Raw genomic sequence first — 26,348 nt, 5'->3', positions numbered from 1 at the left:
TCTTTTTTTAAACAAAACTGGTTGAATGTTGTGCCTTTTTATCTGAGGACACTTTGTATTTAGTTTGTGCAGAGCTCACATTTTCCCTTCTGAGCCTCCGTGCTGAGCCCCTCTGTTACTATTACCATTCTCAGGCAGAATGTCTGTTGCTAGTATAGCAACTGAATTTATTTTATCTGATTCCCTTATCAGGGAACCGAAGGATTCAAAAGCTAAAGGCTTGCGCTTAGAGCTGGCCACTGACCGAATGATTAAATTTATCTCCGTGGGACTTCCTCTTCTTCTGGTTTCAGCTGCATTGGCAAAAGAAATCTCTCTTCGTGAGTCTTGCTCTACTTGGTTTCACTGTCTTACACAAGATGGATGATTGATTACATATTAACAGATTAACTGGCTAGCTAGTAGTCAAATGTTGGTTAATAGTTCATGCCGATATAATTAATTAAGGACTAAATTCCGTAATTTATTGCACTGTTAATGCTTGCTGAATAGCTAAATGCATTGATTGTTTATACTTCCGTGAAATCTGGATATATGCTAAATGCTTCATGCTTGCTTAACGAATACTTAATTATCAGTTAATAAGTTTTGATGGTTAATTAAAATTGACTAATTAACTAATTAATAGAACAAAAAAAGGGAATTTCAGGACTGGGAAGATCACTTATAGTGATGTTTGTTTAGGCTGCTTATTGGTTCTAATTTATGGTTATTCTACCTGTTCAAGCAATGTATATAAAATTATTTAATTAACTGAGATTTCTTGCATATTATCCCATCGCCAGCATTACATCAAGGTCTCTGTCATCAGTTGATAGCATTTTCACCTTGCATCTGAAGGCTGTGGGTTCAAATCCCTCTCTCAAGAACTGACTTTTAAAAATCTGGTGTGACATGTGAGTGTGGTTGGGAGGGAGTGCTGTTTGCATATGACAAGTTAAACTATGCCCTCATCTACTGGATTGATTCCTTCATCAGTCAGGGAATTGAATTTAGGAGCCGTTCCTTCATCAATCGTGGAATTGAATTTAGGAGCCGTGAGGTATTGTTGCAGCTATATAGGTCCCTGGTCAGACCCCACTTGGAGTACTGTGCTCAGTTCTGGTCGTCTCAGTACAGGACAGATGTGGAAGCCGTAGAGACGGTGCAGAGGAGATTTACAAGGATGCTGCCTGGAATGCGGAACATGCCTTATGAAAGCAGGTTGAGGGAACTTGGCCTTTTCTCCTTGGAGAGACGGAGGATGAGGGGGGGACCTGACAGAGGTGTATAAGATGATGAGAGGCATTGATCGGGTAGATAGAGGCTTTTCCCCAGGGCTGAATTGGTGGCCACAAGAGGACATAGGTTTAAGGTGCTGGGGAGTAGGTATAGAGGAGATGTCAGGGGTAAGTTTTTTACTCAGAGAGTGGTGAGTGCATGGAATGGGCTACCGGCAACGGTGGTGGAGGCTGATACGATAGGGTCTTTCAAGAGTCTGTTAGATAGGTACATGGAGCTGAGTAAAATAAAGGGCTAGGGGTAAGCCTAGTAATTTCTAGGGTAGGGACATGTTCAGCACAGCTTTGTGGGCTGAAGGGCCTGAATTGTGCTGTAATTGTTCTATGTTCTATGAAAGATTGCATGGCACAGACTTGAAGAGCAAAGTTGCCCTGATCAATACTTCATCCATTCCAAAACATAGCATCACTTGATGTTTTTGAAGGAGCTTGCTGTTACAGAAAAATTCCAACATGCTCACAGCTGTAAAGTTCTTTGGGACATCCTAAGATTGTGAAGAAGGCCGGATATAAGCCTCCCTGATACAAACAGATCTAGACTTTTCACGGCTTCAAAACTGTTCAACTACTTACCTGGATCTGACAAGATCTGTCCCTCCACACCACTTCCCTGCCTTTATTCACATCTGCCAATATCTTTATTTCAATATCCCCAATCCTTTTGGGAAGAGAATTCCAGATTTCTTTTATCCATTGATATAGAAACATACAAACATAGAAAAACCTTCAGCACAATTCAGGCCCTTCAGCCCACAAAGCTGTGCTGAACATGTCCCTACCCTGGAAATTACTAGGCTACCCACAGCCCTCTATTTTTCTCAGCTCCAGGTACCTATCCAACAGTCTCCTAAAAGACCCGATCGTATCCGCCTCCACCACCGTTGCCGGCAGCCCATTCCACACACTCACCACTCTGAGTAAAAAACTTACCCCTGACATCTCCTCTATACCTACTCCCAGAACCTTAAACCTATATCCTCTTGTGGCCACCAATTCAGCCCTGGGGAAAAGCCTCTATCTACCCGATCAATGCCTCTCATCATCTTATACACCTCTATCAGGTCCCCCCTCATCCTCTGTCTCTCCAAGGAGAAAAGGCCGAGTTCCCTCAACCTGCTTTCATAAGGCTTGCTCCGCATTCCAGGCAGCATCCTTGTAAATCTCCTATGCACCTTTTCTATGGCTTCCACATCTTTCCTGTAGTGAGGCGACCAGAACTGAGCACAGTACTCCAAGTGGGGTCTGACCAGGGACCTATATAGCTGCAACAATACCTCACGGCTCCTGATTTCAATTCCCTGATTGATGAAGGACAATACACCATATGCCTTCTTAACCACAGAGTCAACCTGCGCAGCCACTTTGAGTGTCCTATGGACTCGGACCCCAAGATCCCTCTGATACTCCACACTGCCAAGAGTCCTACCACTAATACTATATTCTGCCATCATATTTGACCTACCAAAATGAACACTTCACACTTATCTGGGTTGAACTGCGTCTGCCACTTCTCAGCCCAACTTTGCATCCTATCTATGTCCCGCTGTAACCTCTGACAGCCCTCCAAACTATCCACAACACATCCAACCTTTGTGTCATCAGCAAACTTACGAACCCATCCCTCCACTTCCTCATCCAGGTCGTTTATAAAAATCACAAAGAGTATGGGTCCCAGAACAGATCCCTGAGGCACACCACTGGTCACCGACCTCCATGCAGAATGCAAACCTTCAAAAACCACTCTTTGCCTTCTGTGGGCCAGCCAGTTCTGGATCCACATTGCAATGTCCCCTTGGATCCCGTGCCTCCTTACTTTCTTAATAAGCCTTGTATGGGGTACCTTATCAAACACCTTGCTGAAATCCATATACACTACATCTACAGCTCTCCCTTCATCGATGTGTTTAGTCACATCCTCAAAAAATTCAATCAGGCTCGTAAGGCAGGACCTGCCCTTAGCAAAGCCATGCTGACTATTCCTAATCATATTATACCTCTCCAAATGTTCATAAATCCTGCCTCTCAGGATCTTCTCCGTCAGCTTACCAACAACTGAGGTAAGACTCACTGGTCTATAATTTCCTGGGCTATCTCTGTATTATGAAAGGCCAGGGGTCAGACGACAGTGACGACACTACTGACCCCCATGGTCGGATGATAGCATTGCCTATCAGGTCGGAAGCTACACCACTGTCAATCAAGGGTCTGGCTCCGCCCCACCCATTAAAGAGCACACCTGAGGACTGGCTCATAACCCACATTTGTTCTTGACCCTGCATCATTGGCTTGTTTCACCTGAGCGGCTCCACCCTGCTACAGCCCTATAAAAGATGGTACACGTGGGCTCTCGTCCTCTTTTCCGATTGCTGCTGGGGTCGAGGCCACAGGTGAGAGGGTGCACTTCCACAGGGGTCTAGGAGTGTCCTGAGTAGATTCCCAGTAGCGTAGAGCCGTTGTTTGTCCCGATTCAGGGGGTCCAGACAACGTATTTGTTCGTTCCCTGATCATTTGTACTAGTTCGTTGTGTGTGTGTGTGAGCGGGTGTGCACTTCACCCCTGTTGCAACTTCCCCCACGTTTCGCGATCACCCGAGTGCGAGTGCGTGAGGGTGCATTTGTTCCTTCACATTCTGTTCCCGCGTTGCTCTTTGTGAATAAGATCCTCCTTTTAAAGCACAAAGACTGTGTGTCCAGATACCTTTTATCTTTCAGATACCAAAAGAACCTTTCTCGTTAGGATTCCTGCTTGCGGAAGTGGGACATTTCCTGTTTTGCAGCAGGTCTCGGGGCTGAGCCCGGAGGGCAGGGAAAGCTGCTTCAGGTGGGGGAGGTGTGGAGGCAGTATTGGTGTCTGCGAGGGCAGCCCATGTGGTCCGGTGGTTGGGGGCGCCCCCTGTGCCGGGCTTGGCCCCTGGGTGGTCATGGGGCGTCCCCCGGCCAGGCTTCCCCCACAGAGCTCTTTCCATCTTGCATAGAGAGCAGGGGTCGGGATCCCATCTATGGTAGCATGGTCCACTCCTGCATGCAACAGGTCCAGCCTTCGTCTCCGCCCTGTGGACCTGTGTGGCCACCCCCCGCTGCATGTATTCTAACCCCTCCAGGAGGGTAATGGCTTCCCGTACTGTCCTCCCGCTGACTGGTCCCATGAGGGGCAGGACCACTGGCCTCAGGTTGGGGCACACGGTGGTGACCAGTTACCCTACTAGTGCACTGGTCGCGATGGTATTTTCTAACAGCCCGAGGTCACCCGTCCCTGCGTATATGCCGGTCACTAGCTCCCACTCCCGGATGACCCTGGTGCCCTCACTGACCGTGCCCCACTGTGGTCGAGTGTATAAATCCCACTCGAGGAGGGTAGGGTATCAGATTCTCACAGCGGCCACTACCCGATCCCACAGGGTAGCGGTGCCCCAGTCCCTCCCGGTGGTGCCCGCAGACCATTATTAATGATCTGTTGGTCCGACAAGCTCCCCAGGGCACTCGCCTCCTGCTGAGAGAGGTTCACGTTGGGGGTTCCCTCGTCCCACAGGTGGAGCAGCCACGCAGCCAGTGATTCGCCTGACCACTGGCGGTACCGGTCCGCCAGCTGGGTGAGCTCGTTAACGGAGAAGTCCTGGGTCTCCGTGATCTCGGAGGGGCCTCGGGCACCTTTCCCTGCAGGGGTCCCATCCTGACTCCCTTCCCTGCTATGGCAGACCTGGGACCGCGTGGTGACGGGTCGAGCCTGCAGGGGCTCAGGCGCATAGGGCGGGGGGCGGGTGTGATGGGGCTCGGGCTCTTTGGGTACCCCCTCCTCATCCTCATCCATCCAAATGTCCCCATTCCCCAGCCATGCGTCCAACTTATCGCCACGCTGGACCAAGGCACGGATTTTAAGTGGGTCCGGTTGCCAGCCAGACCTGCGGGGGGCTCGTGCCCGCTGTACTTGAATCAGCCGGCAGGCGACCTCGGTACTCCTGGCCTCGAGGTCGTTGGCCCGAGTCTGGGCAGTCTGAACGGACTCCTGCAGTGTGCAACATCGCTGCCGAAGCGTTTCTATCTCCTTTTCCCTCTGTAGACAGGTATCCCACACTGGTCAGTAATCTCAACCTGGCTCCTCAAAAGGGACGCCAGGAGCCAGGAGGCACCCCTTTGACTCCCTTTGGCTCTGGGGAACCCAAACTTCTGGAGGAGGACCACCACGTGGTGCCCCAGTTTCTTACCATGTGGATCTAAGTGTTCAGCCCAGTCCACTGGCTTTCCGTGGTCTGCCAGTAGAATGGCCAAGCTCCCAAATCACTCTCTCTCATCAGTCCATCCTGGGATCCTCTCCTCAGTGCCTAAACTTTCCTTCTTCCCCTTGCTCCAGAACATCCCATATGTGTCTGTGTCCAGCCAATACCCTTAAGACACTGCTCGCAGCGCCAATTGTTATGAGAAAGGTTCTTTTGGTATCTTAAAGATAAAAGGTATCTGGACACACAGTCTTTGTGCTTTAAAAGGAGGATTTTATTCACAAAGACCAACGCGGGAACAGAATGTGAAGGAACAAATACACCCTCACGCACTCACACTCGGGTGATCGCAAAACGTGGGAGGGGGAGGTCGCAACAGAGGTGAAGTGCACACACACACACACACACACACACACACATACACACACACACACACACACAACGAACTAGTACAAACAATCAGGGAACGAACAAATACGTTGCCTGGACCCCCTGAATCGGGACAAACAATGGCTCTACGCTACTGGGAATCTACTCAGGATGCTCCTAGACCCCTGTGGAAGTGCACCCTCTCACCTGTGGCCTCGACCCCAGCAGCAATCGGAAAAGAGGACGAGAGCCCACGTGCACCATCTTTTATAGGGCTGTAGCGGGGCGGAGCCGCTCAGGTGAAACAAGCCAATGATTCAGGGTCAAGAACAAATGTGGGTTATGAGCCAGTCCTCAGGTGTGCTCTTTAATGGGTGGGGCGGAGCTGGACCCTTGATTGACAGTGGTGTAGCTTCCGACCTGATAGGCAATGCTATCATCCGACCATGGGGGTCAGTAGTGTCGTCACTGTCGTCTGACCCCTGGCCTTTCATACTACAATCTCTACTCCTTTTCTTGATTAAGGGAAAAACATCCGCAACCCTCCAATCTTCTGGAACCTCTCCTGTCTCCATCGACGATGTGAAGATCATCGTCAGAGGCTCTGCAATCTCCTCCCTCACCTCCCACAACAGCCTTGGATACATCTCATCCGATCCTGGTGACTTATCCAACTTGATTCTTTTCAAAAGTTCCAGCACCTCCTCTTTCCTAATATCTACATGCTCAAGCTCTTCAGGCCGCTGCAAGTCCTCACTACAATCCCCCAGATCTTTTTCCGTAGTGAATACTGACGTAAAGTATTCATTAAGTACCTCTGCTATTTCTTCCGGATCCATACACACTTTCCCACTGCTGCACTTGATAGACCCTATTCTTTCACATCTTATCCTCTTGTTCTTCACATACTTGTAGAAAGCCTTGGGGTTTTCCTCAATCCTGCCCGCCAAGGCCTTCTCATGCCCCCTTCTGGCTCTCCTAATCTCCTTCTTAAGCTCCTTCCTATTAGCCTTATACTCTTCCAGATCTCTAACATTACCTAGCTCTCTGTACCTTTTGTAAGCTTTTCTTTTCCTTTTGACTAGATTTATTATAGCCTTTGTACACCACGGTTCCTGTATCCTCTCATGACTCCCCTGTCTCATTGGAACATGCTTATACAGAACTCCATACAAATATCCCCTGAATATTTGCCACATTTCTTCTGTACTTTTCCCTGATAACATCTGTTCCCAATTTAATCTTCCAATTTCCTGCCTGAGATCCTCATAATTCCCTTTACTCCAAGTAAACGCCTTTCTAGCCTGTCTGTTCCTATCTCTCTCCAGTGCTAACGTAAAGGAGATAGAATTATGATCACTATCACCAAAATGCTCTCCCACTGAGAGATCTGACACCTGACCAGGTTCATTTCCCAATACCAAATCAAGCACAGCCTCTCCTCTTGTAGGCCTATCTACATATTATGTCAAGAATCCTTCCTGAACACACTTAACAAACTCCACCCCATCTAAACCCCTCACTGTCTGGAGATGCCAATCGATGTTTGGGAAATTAAAATTCCCATCACAACAACTCTGTTATTCTCACACCTTTCTAGGATCTGCTTCTCTAATGCTCCTCAATATCCCTGTTACTATTGGGCGATAGTATTGATAGTACTGATAGTATTTCAATACTGATAGTATTTACTGAACTTCAGCCGATAGTATTTACTGAAGTACTATCAATATTTAGTATTGATAGTACTTCAGATGGGAGATCACCAAGGACCTAATGTTGTTGCATAGCTTTTGAATTCTGAGCTCCCTTAATCAATAAACGATCTTTATCATTATCTTTTAATAAGGGATTGATTATCAGAACCAGGATATTTGGGCCATAGATCCCCTAAACCATTTCAAGCACTCAGTAAGATCATGGATGATCCCATATTTACCTTGTCTCTGTAGCTGCTCAATGCCAAAACTCTTGATTTTGGGCTTGTAAAATTTCATGACTGGGACATGAATTTTTCAGTTTTAACTAATAAACAGAATCCTTGAAGTCCTCGTATTAAATTCTATCATATTATGGTCACTTTTGCCAGATATTCCCTTATTTGTTCTGCTTTATTCCACTTAACTGATTCTATCACTGAACCCAGGACACTGGTTTCCTTGTGAAATAATAGTGTAGCACCTTATTATACACAACGCAATTATTATGTTTTTATCTGAAGAACAAGTGAAATGCATTCAGCCATCCTGTTCATGCACAGTGCTCTTTGGGGAACTGCAACAAGGCCCTGCCCGTGAATGGAAGCCCCAGCCAGTGACGTCCGTGGATGTGCGAAGTTTGATGGATAGTTACCGCTGTGAAGTTCTAGCTCTGATCCACACTTTGTGAATTGCATGGGTCTTTAGTGCAGGAGCAGGTCCTAACCCAGGTGAGGAAGCCTGCTCCAGTTTTATTTAAAGGGCCCAGCTCTACCTGAGCCATGGTTAGGGAGTCTGGGAGTGAAGTGACAGATAAGACAGTCAGGCTTCTGATGACATTCATCTCGCAGGTATGACTTTCTTCTTTCCTTGTCGGGGTCCCTGACTGTGGTGACCCTACCCCAGTGCCCTTTGGCTATAGTGTCCGTCCACATGCCACTCCCTGTTCTAGGTCAAAATAAACCCACACCTGAAGTAGTGGTTCACTGCCAGGGCAGAGAGGTGCATTCCTCACACCACCTGAAAGGTCTGAGTGATTAAGTGCTCTCCGGTGGCCTTGCACTGGCCTGGTGTGGCTATTGCTTCCAGGTACATTTTACAGCACAGAATAACTTCCAGGCTGCTGTTGAACACCTTATGCCGAGCTGAGTTTCCAATTGATTTTTCTAGTTTTTCATCCATTTTCCTTTCACAGTTTGAGAGAAAATAACAATCCATCATTTTGATCCCACTGCGATTTCCCCATTTATACATCATTTACCACATCAGCTCTGTCAGCTGGTCGGCACACACCGATGTTCAGCACCCTTTGCAGCACTTGAGTGTTACTTGTGCTATCTTCACACTATTTTCTCTGTCTGCAGACCCAAAGCACTGTTCCCAGGGGCCTAGCTCCAACACCAAATAAAGGGACCAAGTTACGTCACCACCTGTTGATGCAGAAAAACACTACACAAAGAATCATACTTTCATTGTCTGTGTTTCAGGATCACAAATAACCTGTTTCCCACCCAGTAACTTCTCACTGAAGCAGGCCGCCTACGTGGACTTATACTGTTGGGAGACTCTGCTCCACCATCAACTCCACCCCAACAACAACATGCAGACATCACTCTGGATTCATAAGGTACTGAACACACCGAACACCAGGGTCCAATAGGGATGTGACAACATGAGAGTGTATGAGAAAACGGCCGTCGTCTCAAGCGGCCCCTGGGGATAGAGGATGACTTACTGCCAGTTTATCCTGTGGCTTCTGAGGTGACTGATTCGGCCAATGTGTAAAATCTGCCACAAGTAGGGCAGGGAGCTTAGTGTCGCGGGCAGGTGGGGAACTGGTGAGGTGGTGTTCTGCTTCCGGGATTCCCGGGTGCTCCCAAATGGAGAGTCAAAGTTCTCAGTACCACCCCGAGTGCTCCGCCTCCTCTTTGCGTGGTCTGGACCAGGATTCTCAGGAGTCAGTGGGGCAGCACAATTTCAAAAACATTTTTAGAATACTCTTGAACCTCTTCCTCTGCCCACCTGGTGACCTCTGCTGTGGAGGGCCTTGGGGAGGGGGTGGGGGGGGGTTGAGGGTACAATTCCAAGGACCCCTGCAGGTGGCGGCACAGGTAGTGAAGAAGACAGGACCTCCAGGGCGGTGATCTCAGGACTGCTGCCCGTGCCACGTTCTGGTGAGGCAAGAAATAGGAAGATGTGGATAGCGAGATGGTGCAGGAGGGAGGGCTTCAGATTTTTGGATTATTTGGACTCTCTTCCAGGGCAAGTGGACCTGGACAAACGGGATGGTTTGCACCTGAACGGGAGGGGGACCAATATCCTTGCAGGAAGATTTGCTAGTGATGCTCGAGGGGGTGGGGGGTGGGTGGTTAACTAGAGTTGCAGAGGGGTGGGAACCAGAGCGGCAGGGCAGCAAGTGGAGGGGCTGTGGGGAAAGTAGATGTTAAGACTACAAGCAGAGACAGAAATCGACAGGTTGATGAGCACGGTGGGACTAATGTTCTGAGTTGCATCTATTTCAATGCGAGGAGTATTGTAGGTAGGGTAAGTGAACTTAAAGCATGGATCGGCATGTGGAATTATGATGTTGTTGCCACTAGTGAGACTTGGTTGCAGGAGGGGCAGGGCTGGCAGCTCAATGTTCTGGGGTTCCGATGTTTCAGACATGACAGAGAGGGAGATAGTATAGGGGGAGGAGTGGCATTACTCATCAGGGAAAATGTCACGGCAGTGCTCAGAGAGGACATACAGGAGGGCTCGTCTACTGAGGCAATATGGGTGGAAATGAGGATAAAGAAAGGGATGACCACATTAATGGGACTATATTATAGACCTCCCAATAGTCAGTGGGATTTAGAGGAACAAATCTGGAGACAGATAGCTGCAAGAAAAATAAGGTTGTGATAGTGGGTGATTTTAACTTTCCACATATTGACTGGGACTCCCATACAGTAAAGAGATTGGATGGGATAGAGTTTGTCAAATGTGTTCAGGGAAGTTTCCTTAATCAAGATGTAGAGGTTCCAACTATAGAGAGCACGATACTGGATCTCCATTTAGGGAATGAGACAGGGCAGATGACAGAAGTGTGTGTAGGGGAACACTTTGGATCTAGTGATCATAATTCCATTAGTTTCAAGATAATTATGGAGAAGGATAGGACTGGTCCTAGGGTTAAGATTCTAAACTGGAGGAAGGCCAATTTTGAGGGCATCAGAAGGGATCTGGCGGGTGTGGATTGGGATAGGCTGTTTTCTGGCAAAGGGATGCTTGTGGGCTTCAAAAGTGAAATATTGAGAATACAGAATCTGTATGTTCCTGTTAGAATAAAAGGCTAACAGGTTTAGGGAACATTGGTTATCGAGAGATATTGAGGTTCTGATAAAGAAAAAGGAGGCACGTGTCAGGTGTAGGCAGTTAGGATCAAATGAAGAGCTAGAGTACAAGAAATGCAAGAGAACACTTGAAAGGAATCAGGAGGGCAAAAGGAGGACATGAGGTTGCTCTGGCAAACAAGGTGAACGAGAATCCTAAGGGTTTCTCTGGCTATATTAAGAGCAAAAGGATAGTAAAGGACAAAATTGGTCCTCGAAGATCAGCATGGACATCTATGCATTGAGCTGAAAGAGATGGGCGAGATCTTAAATAGATTTTTTTATCCGTATTTACTCTGGAGACAGACACGGAGACTATAGAACGGAGGCAACAGAGTAATGAGGTCATGGACTGTATCCAGATTACGAAAGAGGAGGTGCTGGCTGTCTTGAGATGAATGAAGATGGAAAAATCCCCTGGACCTGACAAAGTGTCCCCTCAGACCTTCTGGGAGGCTAGTGCAGAAAGTGCAGGGGCCCTGGTAGAGATACTTAAAACATCCTTAGCCACAGGTAAGGTGCTGGAGGACTGGAGGATAGTTAATGTTGTTCCGTTGTTTAAGAAAGGCTCTAAGAATAAGCCAGGAAATTATAGGACTGTGACCCTGATGTCAGTCATGGGTAAGTTATTGGAAGGTATTCTAAAGGACAGGATATATAAGTATTTGGATAGACAGGGCCTAATTAGGGATAGTCAGCATGGCTTTGTGTGTAGTAGGTCATGTCTAACCAATTTTATAGAGTTTTTCAAGGAGGTTACCAAGAAGGTCGATGAGGGAAAGGAGGTGGATGTTGTCTACATGGACTTTAGCAAGGCCTTTGACAAAGTCCCACATGAGATGCTGGTCCAGAAGGTTAAGTAGCTTGGCATTCAGGATGAAGTTGTCAATTGGATTCAATATTGCCTCAGCGGGAGAAGCCAGAGAGTGGTAGTAGATGGTTGTCTCTCTGACTGGAGGCCTGTGACTAGTGGTGTGCCGCAGGGATCGGTGCTGGGCCCATTGTTGTTTATCATCTATATTAATGATTTAGATGATAACATTGACGCAGGAAGAGTGGCAGCACTTGTGGGCTGCCCCCAGCACGTTCTCGGTAACACAAAAAGACGCATTTTACTGTGTATTTCAATGTACATGTGATGAATAAATAAATATCTGATCTTATAATGTGGTAAACTGGATCAGCAAATTTGCAGATGACACCAAGATTGGGGGCATAGTTGACAGCGAGGAAGGCTATCAAAGTTTGCAGCGTGATCTTGACCAGCTAAGTAAATGGGCTGAAAAATGGCAGATGGAATTTAATGCAGATAAGCGTGAGGTGTTGCTCTTTGGGAGGACAAACCAGGGTAAGACTTGCACAGTGAATGGTGGGGCTCTGAGGTGTGCGGTAGAACAAAGGGACCTGGGAATACAGATCTATAGTTTCTTGAAAGTAGCATCACAGGTGGATAGGGTCGTAAGGAGAGCTTTTGGCACTTTGGCCTTCATAAATCAGGGCACTGAGTACAGGCGTTGGGATGTTATGTTGAAGTTGTACAAGACGTTGGTGAGGCCGAGTTTGGAGATTTGTGAGCAGTTCTGGTCACCAACCTACAGGAAAGATATCAATAAGCTTGAAAGAGTGCAGAGAAAATTTACAAGGATTTTGCTGGGACTTGAGGACCTGAGTTAGAGGGAAAGGTTGGATAGGTTCGGACTTTATTTCCTGGAGTGCAGGCGAATGAGGGGAGATCTTATGGAGATATACAAAATTATGAGGGGTATAGATAGGGTGAATGCATGCAGGCTTTTCCCCCTCATGTTGGATGAAACGAGAACTAGAGGACATAGGTTTAGGGTGAAAGGTGAAATATTTAAGGGGAACCTGAGGGGAAACTACTTCACTCAGAGCGTGACGCCAGCATGGAACGAGCTGCCAGTGGAAGTGGTAGATGTGGGTTCGATAGTAACATTTAAGAGAAGTTTGGATAGGTACATGGGTGGGAGGGGTTTGGAGGGATATGATTCAGGTGCAGGTAGATGGGATGAGGCAGAGAGATCAAGTCGGCATGGATTAGATGGGCTGAAGGGCCTGTTTCTGTGCTGTAGTACTCTGTGACTCGAAGGTGGTGAAGATATGGGAAATTTGTCTTCATTCGCCAGGACACAGAATATAAGAAGTAGTTGGATTCTGGAACATACTGACTGAGAGAAGCAGGTCTTCTCAAATATTTAACCAGTTTTTAGATGAGCCCTTGAATCTCCAAGGCAGAGAAGGCTGTAGACTAAATGCTGGTAAATGGGGTTATCTGAGGCCATAAAGTCATAGAGCATATTGATAGGCCACCATGTTGATGCTGACACAAGGGATGGCCTTGGTTGTGGTGTGGAGGCAAAACAGGGTGAACAGTTTGCTGCATTTTGTTGGTGAACTCCACTCCCGCAGGAAGCTTGTTGGAGATGAGGTGGAGCAAGTTGGCAAATAGAATATTATTTGGGAAGGTGGGAGATTATCCTCTTTGGCAGGATGAAAGAGCAATTTATTATTTAAATGGAGTGACACTACAAAATGGTGTGATTGTGGAGTCCAAGAAACATAAAGTGTCAGCACGGCAGATAACAAGCAGTTAGAGAGAGTAACAAAGTGTTGGCCTTCGCAGCAAGGGGCATGAAATGCATAAGTAAGGAAGTTTTGATGCAAATTAAGAGTGCCAGTGAGACAGCATGTGGAGCACTTCACATGGGTTTAGTCTCCATAGTTAAGGAACAATGTTGTTGTTTTGGATCCAGTGCAGACAAGGTTCACGGGCTTGACTGGTGGGATGAAGGAGTTGATGTACAGAGGAAGGTTAAGCAGACCGGGCCTGGTATAGCACAATGAAACAAACCCGGCCTAACCAGCCTCTCCTCAGAACTGAACTGCTCTGTCCCAGGCAACATCCTGGTGAGTCTCCTCTGCACCCTCTCCGGCGCAGTCACATCCTTCCTGTAGTGTGGTGAACAGGCTGCCGACAGTACTCCAGCTGTGGCCCAACCAAGGTTTTAAAATCTCCCTGCTCCCGGCTAATGAAGGCACGTATCCCTTCTTCACCACCTTATCTACCTGGGATGTTTTGCTTCTGCTCCTCAATTCTCTTTAATGCACTGCCATTCATTGTGTATGTTCTACCCTTATCAGTCACCCAAAGTGCATCAGCATCTGCCACTGCTCTGCCCGCCGTACCCACTGATCAATGTCACCCTGTAGTTTAAGGCTCTCCTCCCCACTGTCAACAGCTCCACAACTTTCATATCACGTGTGAACTTACTAATCTATCTACTACATTCATATCCAAACTGTTAATGTGTATAACAGAGGGCCCAGCAGCGATCCCTGTGGTACACCACTGGCCACAGGCTTCCACTCTCAGAAACAACCCCCCCCACCATCACCCTCTGCCTCCTATCACCAAGACACTTTTGGATCCAATTTGCCCACTTGCCTTGGGTGCTTTGGACCAGTTTCTCATGTGGGAACCTTGTCAAAGGCCTCGATGAAGTCCTCGTGGACAACATCAACCGCACTGCCCTCAATAACACATTTTGCCACCTCTTCAAAATATTTACTTGAATTGGTCAGACAGGATCTCCCCTCAACAAAACCACGCTGACTGCCTTTGGTTAATCCTTGCTCTTCCCTGCTACTCCAGTCCCTCAGATTTTTATCACTAACACCTCTACCGCCTCTGTTCCACTCACAAGCCTGTAATTACCCTGCTGCCCTTTGGGATGTCAGTAAAAGGGACCATATTTGCTGTCCACCGGTCACCTGGCACCACTTCAGGAGACAATGAAGATGTAGAATCTCTGTCAAGATCCCAGCAATCTCCTCCCTTGTTTTTCACAGAAGTTTCAGAGAGATCTCATCAGGCCCTGGGGATTTATCCACCTTTAAGCCCATTAAGACCCCTTCTACCTCCTTGCAAATAGCTGACCATCAAGCACCCATTTTTACACTAATCCTACCCTAACTTATTTTAGTTTTTATCACTCCTCTGTCTCTTGCTGACTGTTAGGTGGCCTGTGGTATAACCCCAAGCCCCCTTTTTGTTCCAAGACTCTATCCACATGGCCTCATTTGAAAAGCCTCTGGGATACCATCCCTCATTACTGCAGTAAATGAACATTGCAGTGCTCCTCATCACCCACTCCCCCATCACCCAGGAATTCAATGCCCAGGAATGCTGAGTTGCCAGTCCTGCCTTTCGTTCGACCACATCTCTGTGATAACCAGTGAGAAGACAAGCTTGTTTTAATTTGCAGAGAGGGGTTGATATGGAAAGAACAGAGGTAATCAGGTGACACGTTATGTGGTGTGTGTGTTGTATGTGGTGTGTGTTGTATGTGGTGTGTGTTGTATGTGGTGAGTGTGTTGTATGTGGTGTGTATGTGGTGTGTGTATTGCATGTGGTGTGTGTTGTATGTGGTGCGTGTGTTGTATGTGGTGTGTGTGTTGTATGTGGTGTGTGTGTGTGTGTTATATGTGGTGTGTGTGTGTGTGGTGTTTGTGGTTTGGGGTGGCAGGAAGTTTGTCATTTGCCACAGGATGCCCAGTTGCCTTCTGCTTTTGTAGCCACTGCGTTTTTGTGGCTGATCCAGTTGAGTGTTTGATTGGTGGTGACCTTACTCTATTGATGGCTGGGGACACAGCGTTGGTGATGACCTGAGTGTCGAGGGTAGATGATTGGATTCCCTCTGTTGGAGGGGGCACTGCCGAGCATTTTTCTGGTGGTGTGTTGTCTTGGCCTTGTTGCATGCAGGGATGGATTGCTTTACTTGCTAATGGAATTGAAATTGTGCAGTAAGGTGAATATTGCTACTTCTTACACGATGGAAGGAAGAGCTTGCCTTGAAGGACTCCTGCAGTGATGTTCTGGGTCTGGGGTGATTGTTCTGTGACAACTACAAGGTCAACCAAGTACCTGTATAAACCAACCCCACTTACCAGCACTTGGTCTGTAGCCTTCAATGCATTCAGCTGCTTGTCCAGTTTTTAAATGTTGTAAGTACCTGCCCCCAGCATCTCCTCAGTCATCATGTTCCAGATTGTAACCCCCCGGGGGTGAAAAAAATTCTTCCTCAGATTCTCCTTTATTCCTTTCTTAAACCGATGCCCTCTGGTCGTGGAGACTTCTGCCTTGGGGAGAAGGTTTTATTATCGACCTGATCTAAGTTTGGCACAGACATGGTGGGCCAAAGGGCCTGATCCTGTGCTGTACTGTTTGATGTTCTGCATTCCCTGGTGATGATCAGTGTAAAGGCAGCATAGTGCTGGCTGGTCGCTCCCGCAACATGAGTTTGTTGCTGCCTGTGTGGAGTTTGCATATTCTCGTTGTGACCATGTGGACCCACTGGAAGTTCTGCTTTCACTCTGCAGACCCGCTGGTGGGTTAACTGGCTACAGAACCAAGGAGGAGTTTATGGGCATTGAGAGAATGTTGAAGGGGATGGAATTACTCTGTTGGGAGCCAGCATGGACCACGGATTGAACAGTTTCCTTCTGTACCAGTTGGAGTCTCTATCACTGTTACTGTTGCTTCCATGGTCTCTAGTGAGAACCGGTGTGACTGAGGTTGCCTTCTGTACCCGCTGTTCCTGTACACTTTTCGGTTCTGCTGTGTCAGTACTCAGTGTAACTGAGACTCTTTTGTTCGAGGTGATCCCAGACTCATGCTGAGACCAGGTCTAACTGTGCTCCTTTACTTTTACAGGTGTTTCCATACTCTCTTCTTGCCATTGGTATGACCATGTACCTTCCTAGTTTAATCTGGAAAGCCTTTGTTACTCCAGTTCTGACTGCAGACCTACTTTTTATTATCGATGAGTTGGATAAAGCTTACAATCGATCAATTAAGGTGGTTCAACTGATTCTGAAGAAATATGAGAACAACCCCAATGCCAAGAGTCTGATCCAGGAGGAACTGGACAGGTAGGAAGTATAAATCTCCATTACTTGTTAAACTAATGGAGCATGCAGAGTGAACGAGGCTGTAAGATGTGGAGCGCTGACACAGGGCATGGGTCACCGGCACAGCCGATGGAGGTGCTGCCTCACGGCTCCGGAGAGCCGGGTTTAATCCTGACTTCTGGTGCTGCCTGTGTAGAGCTGACGTGGGTTTTCCCGGCAATTCTGGCTTCCGGCCACTTCCCAAAGACATGCAGGCTGCTCGGTTAATTGGCTGCTGGGGGGTTACACCTGGTGCGTAGGTGAGTGGGAGACTCTGGAGCAAGTTGATGGGATTATGGGGAGAATAAATTTAAGGAAAAATTAGTGGGAGCTCAATGAGACAGCCTAGACCCAATGGGCTGAATGGCCACCTTTATGAGCTAAGGAATTATGGACAATTAATAGAAAAGGATGGCCAACGGTACAACAAGAAAAGGAAACAATGGGTCTTTTCCACAGAGACTGAGGCAAAGGGAACAGCTGATCACGGACAAAGGAAGTGAATGCGAAAGCTTGTCACTGCGACAGGAAGAGTGATCTGAGGCTACAGAGAGCGGTGGGTCATTGATCAAAAACAACCTTCTGGAGGAACTCAGTGGGTCGAGCAGCACCTGTGGGGGGAGAGGAATTGTTGATGTTTTGTGTCAAGACCCTGCATCAGGACAGAGAGTGGAGAGGGGAGGTGGCTGGTATAGAGGAGAGGGAGAGGGGTGAGACGGGGCTGGTAGGCGAGGGAGGGGTGAAGGTGATGGGCAGATAGAGCCAGGTGGGGGAAGGGGAGGGTGACGGTGGAGACAGCGAGGAGGATGATAAGTGGGAACACAAAGGCTGCCAGTGCTGGAATCTGATCAGTAAGGAAGGCGATAAGGGGAACCATGAGGGGAGAGGTGCAGGGCAGATGCGACCAAATGGGAGAGGAGGGGGCAGTAAGATAAGATAAGATCTTTATTAGTCATGTGTACATCGAAACACACAATGAAATGCACTTCTTGTGTCGAATGCTCTGGGGGCAGCCCGCAAGTGTCGCCACGCTTCCGGCGCCAACACAGCATGCCCACAACTGCCTAACCCGGACGTCTTAGGAATGTGGGAGGAAACCGGAGCACCCGGAGGAAACCCACACAGACACGGGGAGAACGTACAAACTAGGTGGATGGAACCAGGAGGGGGAGAGGGATGAAAATCGGTGATGGGGAGCTGGTGGGGGTGGGGGGGTCGGAGTTGTATGGGAAAGAGAACGAAAGTTGGAGAAGCAGATCTGAAGGAGACAGAGAGGGGAACACAGGAGGTAAGGGTTACCTGGAATTGGAAAATTCAGTGTTCATACCATTGGGTTGTAGACCACCCAGGCAGAATATGAGGTTTTGTTCTAGACAAACATCACTGATAGACATGGAGAAGTTAAGTTAGCTGAAGGTGTAAAATTCAATATTGAGTCCAGAAGGTGCCCAGACGGATGAGGAGGTTCCTGAGCTTGGGTTGGGCTTCACTGTGTCACAGACCAATGGGTCAGAGTGGGAGCGGGAAGGAGAATTAAAATGGCAGCAACAGGACTCTCAGGGTCAGCCCTGCAGACTGAACACAAGTGTTCTGCAAAGAGTCACCCAGTCTGTGTGTGGTTTCTCCAGTGTGGAGGAGACCACACTCTGAACACTGAATGCGGTTCACTAGACTGGAAGAAGTGCAAGTGAATTATTGCTTCATCTGGAAAGACAGTTTGGGTCCCTGGGTGCTGCAAGGGACGAGGTGAAGGGGCAGGTGACTTCATCAAAAAACTCAATCAACTTTGTAAGACATGATCTCCTGTGCATAAAACCATGCTGGCTACCCCTGATCAACCCCTGTCTTTCCAGATGCATGTACAGTATGTCTTATCCCCTGAATCCTCTCTAGTAACCTACCTACTGACAGATCTCAGACTTACAGGTCTATAGTTCCCAAGTATTTCTTTGCAGCCCATTTTGGTATTGGTATTGGTTTATTATTGTCACTTGTACCGAGGTACAGTGAAAAACTTGTCTTGCATACTGATCGTACAGGTCAATTCATTACACAGTGCAGTTACATTGGGTTAGTACAGAGTGCATTGAGGTAGTACAGGTAAAAACAATAACAGTACAGAGTAAAGTGTCACAGCTACAGAGAAAGTGCAGTGCAATAAGGTGCAAGGTCACAACAAGGTAGATCGTGAGGTCAGAGTCCATCTCATCGTATAAGGGAACCATTCAATAGTCTTATCACAGTGGGGTAGAAGCTGTCCTTAGTCTGGTGGTACGTGCCCTCAGGCTCCTGTAGCTTCTACCCGATAGAAGAGGAGAGAAGAGAGGATGTAAATAAAGGCACAACATTCACCAGCCTCCAGCCTCCAGCATCTTACTCGTTGCTAATGATAATGTGAATATCTCAGCCAGGGTTCCTGCAATTTCTTCTCTAGCCTCCCATTGTGTTCTGGTCAAGCCCTGGAGATTTGTCTACTTTCATACATTTTAAGATGTCCAGCACCTCCTCTACTGTAATGTCGACTATCCCCAAGACATCCCCATTTACTTTTCCTAGTTCCGAAGCCTTCATGTCTTTCTCTACATAAAAACAGAGGAGAAATATTCATTGGAGATCTTGCCCTTCTCCTGTGGTCTTTGATGGACTAGTTACTCTTTTTCCTTCATTTATAAAATCTCTTTGGATTCTCCTTAATCTTCTCTGCCGAAGTGATCTCATGCCCCCTTTTTGCCCTCCTGATTTCCTTCTTGAGTACACTCCTGCATCCCCTGTACTGCTTTTTCCTGGCAGGGCCACAATTCCACTTGTCATTCCCTACTCCTGGAGCTATTAAGCAGAGGAGTAATTTACAGTGTCCAGACTAATATCACATCCTCGTGCAACACTGCTTAATAGAGTATTTTTTTATTATGACTTTGCTGGTTGTGGGTTCTTCCAGAGTACAAATTGGCTGCATAACAATTGGTGCACAATGCATTAGGCTTGATTGAAGCACTAAACTGTGTTGTGCAAATCTTGTTTTGAGGCATGAACTGGCTCAGAAATAAAATGGATTGACATTCCATTTTCACTGCAGCCTAATGTTAGGACATGCTGTGGCTCTGAACTCAGCAGCTATTTACACCAATTACAGAGTTGCATGTTCCGCTCCTACTATTATCAAATCTTCCATAAATATTGCCTTTGCTGCGTAACTTCCTGTACATTTTCACAACCTTGAAGACATTTAGAAAGTTATGTCTTGTACATTCTCACCAAAGCCATATCGCCAATAGCCTGTCCCGGTCCAACCACGTAGACGCCATGGCCAAGAAAGCTCACCAGAGCCTCTACTTCCTCAGGAGGCTAAAGAAATTTGGCCCCTTTGACCCTCAGCAATTTTTATTGATGCACCATAGAAAGCATCCTATCAGATGCACCACCACTTGTAATGCAACTGCTCTGCCCAGGACTGCAAGAAACTGCAGAGAGCTGTGGACACAGCTCAGCACATCACGAAAACCAGCCTCCCCTCCATGGACTCTGTCTACACATCTCGCTGCCTCAATAAAGCAGACAACATAATCAAAGACCCCACTAACTCTGAACATTCTCTCTTCTCCCCTCTCCCATCAGGCAGAAGATACAGTTGCCTGAGGGCACGTACCACCAGGCTCAAGGACAGCTTCTATCTCGCTGTTCTAAGACTATTGAACGGTTCCCTAGTATAAGCTGGACTCTTGACCTCACAATCTTCCTTGATATGGCCTTGCACCTTATTGTCTACCTGCACTGTACTTTCTCTGTAGCAGTAACACTTTATTCTGCATTCTGTTATTGTTTTCCCTTGTACTACCTCAATGTACTGTGTAATGAAATGATCTGTAAGAACGACATGCAAAACAAAGTTTTTCACTGTACCTCGGTGCATGTGACAATAATAAACCAATTTACCAAAAGCCAGTAAAAATCATTTAGAAAACATTGCGTTGCATTTTGTGAAGGCAAATCAGCGTAAGACCTTCACAGTGAATGTTAGGTCTCTGGGGAGTGTTATGGAACAGAGGGACCTAGGAGTACAAGTACATTGTTTCCTGAAAGTGGCATCGCAGGTAGGCAGGGTGGTGAAGAAGACTTTTGATGTGTTGGTCTTCATCAGTCAGAGCTTTGAGTATAGAAGTTGGGACGTTATGTTGCAGTTGTACAAGACGTTGGTGAGGCCACACCTGGAATATTGTGTTCAGTTTTGGTCGCCCTGCTACAGGAAAGATGCCATTTTGCTGGAAAGAGTGCAGAGGAGACTTCATGAGGATATTGCTAGGACTTACAGAGGCGTATGAAATCATGAGGGGCATAGATTGGCTGAATGCACTCAGTCTTTTTCCCAGGGTTGGGGAATCAAGAACTAGAGGGCATAGGTTTAAGGTGAGAGGGGAGAGATATAATAGGAACCCGAGGGGCAACGTTTTCACCCAGAGGGTGGTCAGTATATGGAAAGAGCTGCCGGGGAAGAGGTTGAGGCAGGTAAATTATTAACAACATTTAAAAGACATTTGGATACTTGCTCTATTTCTTCCAGCTTGTGCTGTCCAAAGCCCTCACCCCTATTGGGTTCTGGTATGAGTCACGCCATTAATGTGCACACATAACTCTCAGGCCTTATCAAAGTAATTCAACAGCTTTAATGCCCAAAGATTCTTGAATTTTACTATCCATGATTCTAATTAAAAAAGCTACCTTTTTCATTTTGTAAAGTCACTGGCTTTGTGTTGGTTTGCCCAATTTGAGTACTATTCCTAGATTCCAGCACAGTATCTGATAGTGCTGATTGAGTACTAACTCTAGATTCCAGTACAGTAACTGATAGTGCTGTTTGAGTACTAACCCTATAGATTGCTCCAGATTCCAGCATCTGCAGTCCTTGTGTCCTGGTCTTCATGACCAGATTGCCTGAGGATTAGATTGGGTTAGAGATAAGTACATGAGAGGAGTGAGAAAGAAATGATGGACATCCAGATGAGTTGCCACGGCATAGTAGGCAACAGACCAAGTCCTTGCAAAAGGGATTAGTAGAGATGGGTACTTGATGGTTGGCATGGACGTTGTGGGCTGAAATGACTCTGTGACACAGAGAGAGTGAGGAGTCTGGTAATGGGGAACACTTGTCGGTCGCATCTTTGCACATCTTTCTTAACTTGTCAGAGAAGTGGAATATTTCTTACAATTTCTGCTGGACCTCATGGTACTCCTCCCATTCTTTCTATGCCTTCTTTGTGAATGAAGGTTTCTTTTCTCAATAACCTTCTTACTGGACCTTGGGAATATTGTGATGACTCATATAATCTAGGAGCATAGAACATAGGGAATGTAGAACAGTGCAGCACAGGAACAGGCCCTTTGGCCTGCAATGTCTGTGCCGAACACAATGCCAAATTAAACTAATCCCTTCTGCCTGCAAGTGTTCCACATCCCTCTGTTCCCTGCAGATTCATGAGTCAATTAAAAGCCTCTTGAACGCCACTATTGTATCTGCCTCCACCACCACCCCAGCAGCCTTTGCTTTTTTCCCAGACATTTCAATGACCTTTCTCCTTCCAACAACATTCTCCCAAATTTCATTCTGTGAACAAGGTTTTTAACCGGCTGAGGTGGGCATGTATCAGGTAGGTGCAAACTCTACCCGCTCAAACAGGTGTGAGACTGAAAACGATAATCGGACCACCCTGCTGAAATAGGTCATTTCTCACTTGCTACCCGCTCCTGCACTCCGATCCCAACCCGGTGGAATTTTGCAGTGTATTTATGTGGAGCTGCTGGTCCTATGTTATACTAACAATACTTCAGATTGTTTAGCGTGAACAGTGACTCACTCAGTTCAATTTGTGTTCAAAGGGCTCGGAGGGAGAAGCTACTTGAGTTCCCACTCCTGCAACGTTACCTTGCCTGCAAGAAACGCTCCTATTACTACATCTGCATGTACTACATGAGACAGCTGCTCTTGCTGGTGTTCATTGCTGCTGCGTGCCTCTACCTCATCTATTGCCACTTGCCTGCGTTTTTCTTGGATCAGTTCAGTTGCTCCATTAAATCAGGACTCCTGACCAGTGACTCCAATATTCCTGCTGTGATTCAGTGTAAGCTAACCTCTTTGACTATATTCAAGATGATCAGTGTGGTTAATGGCAGTGTTTACCTGCTCTTAGTCCCCATGATCATTCACAATCTCCTGAAGCTTTGTTACTGGGATAAACAATTTCTGGCTGTATATCAGATGCTTCCTGCGTTCGACCTGGTCAGTAAGAAGATGCTGGGCTGTGCCCTGAATGACCTCAACATGATTCTCCATTTTCTGCGTACAAACATTAATCAGCTTCAGTCCTTCAGTCGCCTGTCAGTCCTGTGTATTGCGAAGGATGTGAGTGCAGGAAGGAAGGGCCACACGCTGGTTGATATGATGGCACTCCTGGTGGGATTGGGAACCTATGAAGGTGGCAGCTGTACCAATGCGGGTGGTGGAAATGGGCCACCCGGACTTCAGCAACGGAAGTACTTAGGTCCTCAGGGTAAGTGACGCAGAAACATTACTACACTACCTGTAATATTAAAACAATCCTGCAATATTCAGTCAATGGCACCTTATTGATCTGACAATAAAAGTTGTCCTTAGTCTTAGCTTGGCTCCACATCACAAGTGACCTTTAAAACATATGCAGGACTTTAGGAATTTGGAACCAGATCACTGAGCCCCTCAGTGTTGCACCATTCAGTGAAAACTCCTGCCTTTACCCCAGGGCTCGTAATGGCCTGGACATCAGTGGATGGCTCTGCCACAGTCACCACTCTCCTGAATTTACCTGACCCGGCCAATCTTGCTGGCCTGCTGTAACTGGAGTCCAGCCATGTGACCCTTTGTGTGTATAAATGTTTCCTGACTCCTCTCCTCAATGTTCTGGCTTTAAATTGTAGGCTTTGACTTGGAATCCACAAGTGGCAAAAATAGCTTCTCTCTACCCAATCATTTCCTCTTAAAGCCTTCAATTAAATCACCTCTGAACCTTCTGTTCTCTAAAGTGAACAACCCTATTCTCTGTAATGTCTCCTCCTAATTTATTGTTTGGAGTTCAGGAACCAGTCTGTTAAATATACACTGTGGGGGCGAGAACTGCTGACAGTGTTCGTGGTGCACTCTAACCAGTGCTTTGTGGAGATGCAGCATACTTCCTCCAGCCTTGTACCCCAGCCCTCTCAGCACTCCAGAAGCCATTCTGGCCATTTTCGATACCTGTGTACCTACAGCCCTTTGGAAACCTGAGAAGCAAGAGTCAATGTTTCAGGTCAAAACCTTTCATCAAAAATACGAAAAGTTGGAAACCCAACGTAAGCTGCAGAGAGAGGGAGGGCTGGAGAAAATAATTAAAGGAGAGATAAATATTTCTCCATATCATCGGTTATAACTCTGGAGAATTAGCAGCAGCCGTGTATACCAGCTCCACTTTCAAAGCTGATCTTTGAAGCATCTGCAGGAATTTAGGAATACCGAACTAGAATACGTTATCCGTGATTGGGTGGAGACCAAAAGAGACCACGTGATAAAAATGGTATTGGTGCCAGCTGAGAGAAGGGGCCATCCACCTCACCTGCTCCATCTACCCGTCACCCCTCCTCGTCTGGATCCACCCATCACCTGCCAGCTCTTGCCCTCCCCCTCCCCCTCCCCCTCCCCACTTTATACTGGGTATCTCTCCTCTACTTTTCCAGTTCAAATCAAAGGTATCGACCCGAAACATCAACTGTCCATTTCCCTCTACAGAGGCTGCCTGACCTGCTGAGTTCCTCCAGCAGTTCGTTCTCTGCTCCAAATTCCTCCTCATCTCGGTCTTAGATCGTCAAACCATTATTCTGAAACTATGCCCCCTAGTTCACTTCACTAGAAGAACCCTGTAAATCCTTCTCAGAACCTTGTACATCTCAATAAGATCACCTCTCAGTCCGAGCCCAACCATATGTCAACCCCTTTGACCCAGGAATAAATCTCGCCATCATCCCCTGCATTTCATCCAATGCTGTATATCATTCCTTACATCTGGAGACCAAAACTATATGCTGTACTCCAGGTGCAGCTCCCTGTAAAGTTGGATCAAAACTTCCCTACTTGCAGTAAATATCCCATTAGTCTTTATAATTACTTTTTGTACCTACATGCCAACACTTTAAATTTTGTGTACTTGGACCCATGGATTATTTTGTAGTTTCACTCCATTTAAATAATATTTTCTTTCTTCATTCTTCCCTCCAGAGCAGATAGCTCACTTTTTCTGCATTATGCATCAACTGCTAACTTCTTCCCCTCTCACTTGGCCTGTCTATGTCCCTTTATAGCTTTGTGTTCCCCCCACAACTTGAGGAGATCCCACCTTTCTTTGTATCATAAGCAAATCTGGCTACATTACACCCAATCCCTTCAAGCAGGTCATAAAAATAGATTACAAATATTGTGATCCTAGAACTGGTTCCTCGGGCTTCCAACCAATTGCCAGTCTGAAGATGACTCATTTACCTCCACTCTCTGTTTTCTGTAAATTGGTCAATCCACTATCCATGCCCCTTGGCCCCAGCTGCTCTTATTTTGTGTATTTTGTGCCTTGTGCCTTTTATGTGGCTTCTTATCAATTACATTCTGGAAACTGAAATATACTGGTTCCCCTGTCCCCCACTGTCTGTTACGTCCTCAAAGAATCTTAACAAGTTCATCAAAAATTATTTCCCTGTTATAGAACTATGTCGAGTCTGCTCGATTGTTGCATGATTTTCCTAATGTCCCTCTATCGCCTCCATCACAATGGGTTCCCAGTGACAGGTTTTGGGCCAACTGGCCCACAGTCTCCTACTTTTCATTTCCTCCTTTCTTGAACTATGGCTTCTCACCAACTGAAAGATCATTGAACTAAAACATTAATTCTGTTTTTCTCTCCACAGCATGACCTATTTCCAACATCTTCTGTTTCTATTTCAGATTTCCAGCATCAGGAGCTTTTTGGATTATCTCATCTAACATGTAACCTAACCAAACCCTTCCCATCCCAACTGCACAATGGATATTCCCCAATGCACTACCCTCCTGCTCCCCTCTCCTGCCCTCAATGCGTGTGTACACTGAGAGAGCAGGTGTATGCCTTGCCTCACTGAAAGAGCTGGCACACACCTGGAAGAGGCATCAGATTATGCATGTTTGCATGTTTGCAGATTATGCATAGAATGCTTTTTAACCCATGTCTCTCATTATAATCCAGGCCACCTCCAAACAAGAGAAGCCACAGACTGGAGCTGCAGTGGCCCCCAGAGCTCCTCAAGTTGTTGAGGGAACAACAGTGACAACCAGAGATCACATTAGTTCTCAAAAATGTATTTGTAATAAAACTATTAAAGCCAGTTCACATAATTTGTGTTTGAAGAATTATTCTAATCAAAA

The 26,348-nt window shown here is 46.7% G+C and overlaps 1 protein-coding gene across 1 annotated transcript; it reads left to right on the top strand.

The window, feature by feature from the left end:
- On the top strand, positions 1 to 26,306 carry panx3 (pannexin 3). Its single transcript, XM_052040014.1, has 5 exons — positions 1 to 320; positions 9,047 to 9,186; positions 16,665 to 16,882; positions 22,772 to 23,442; positions 26,170 to 26,306. Exons 1-5 carry the CDS (start codon positions 140 to 142, stop codon positions 26,235 to 26,237), a joined length of 1,278 nt encoding a protein of 425 aa, XP_051895974.1. The 5' UTR covers positions 1 to 139; the 3' UTR covers positions 26,238 to 26,306.
- Positions 26,307 to 26,348: the final 42 nt, after the last annotated feature.

This window comes from Pristis pectinata, chromosome 27 (assembly GCF_009764475.1).
Source record: "Pristis pectinata isolate sPriPec2 chromosome 27, sPriPec2.1.pri, whole genome shotgun sequence".
Lineage (NCBI taxonomy): Eukaryota > Metazoa > Chordata > Chondrichthyes > Rhinopristiformes > Pristidae > Pristis > Pristis pectinata.
The sequence above is the reverse complement of the archived record's forward strand: the minus strand, read 5'-3'. Positions and strand labels throughout refer to the sequence as shown.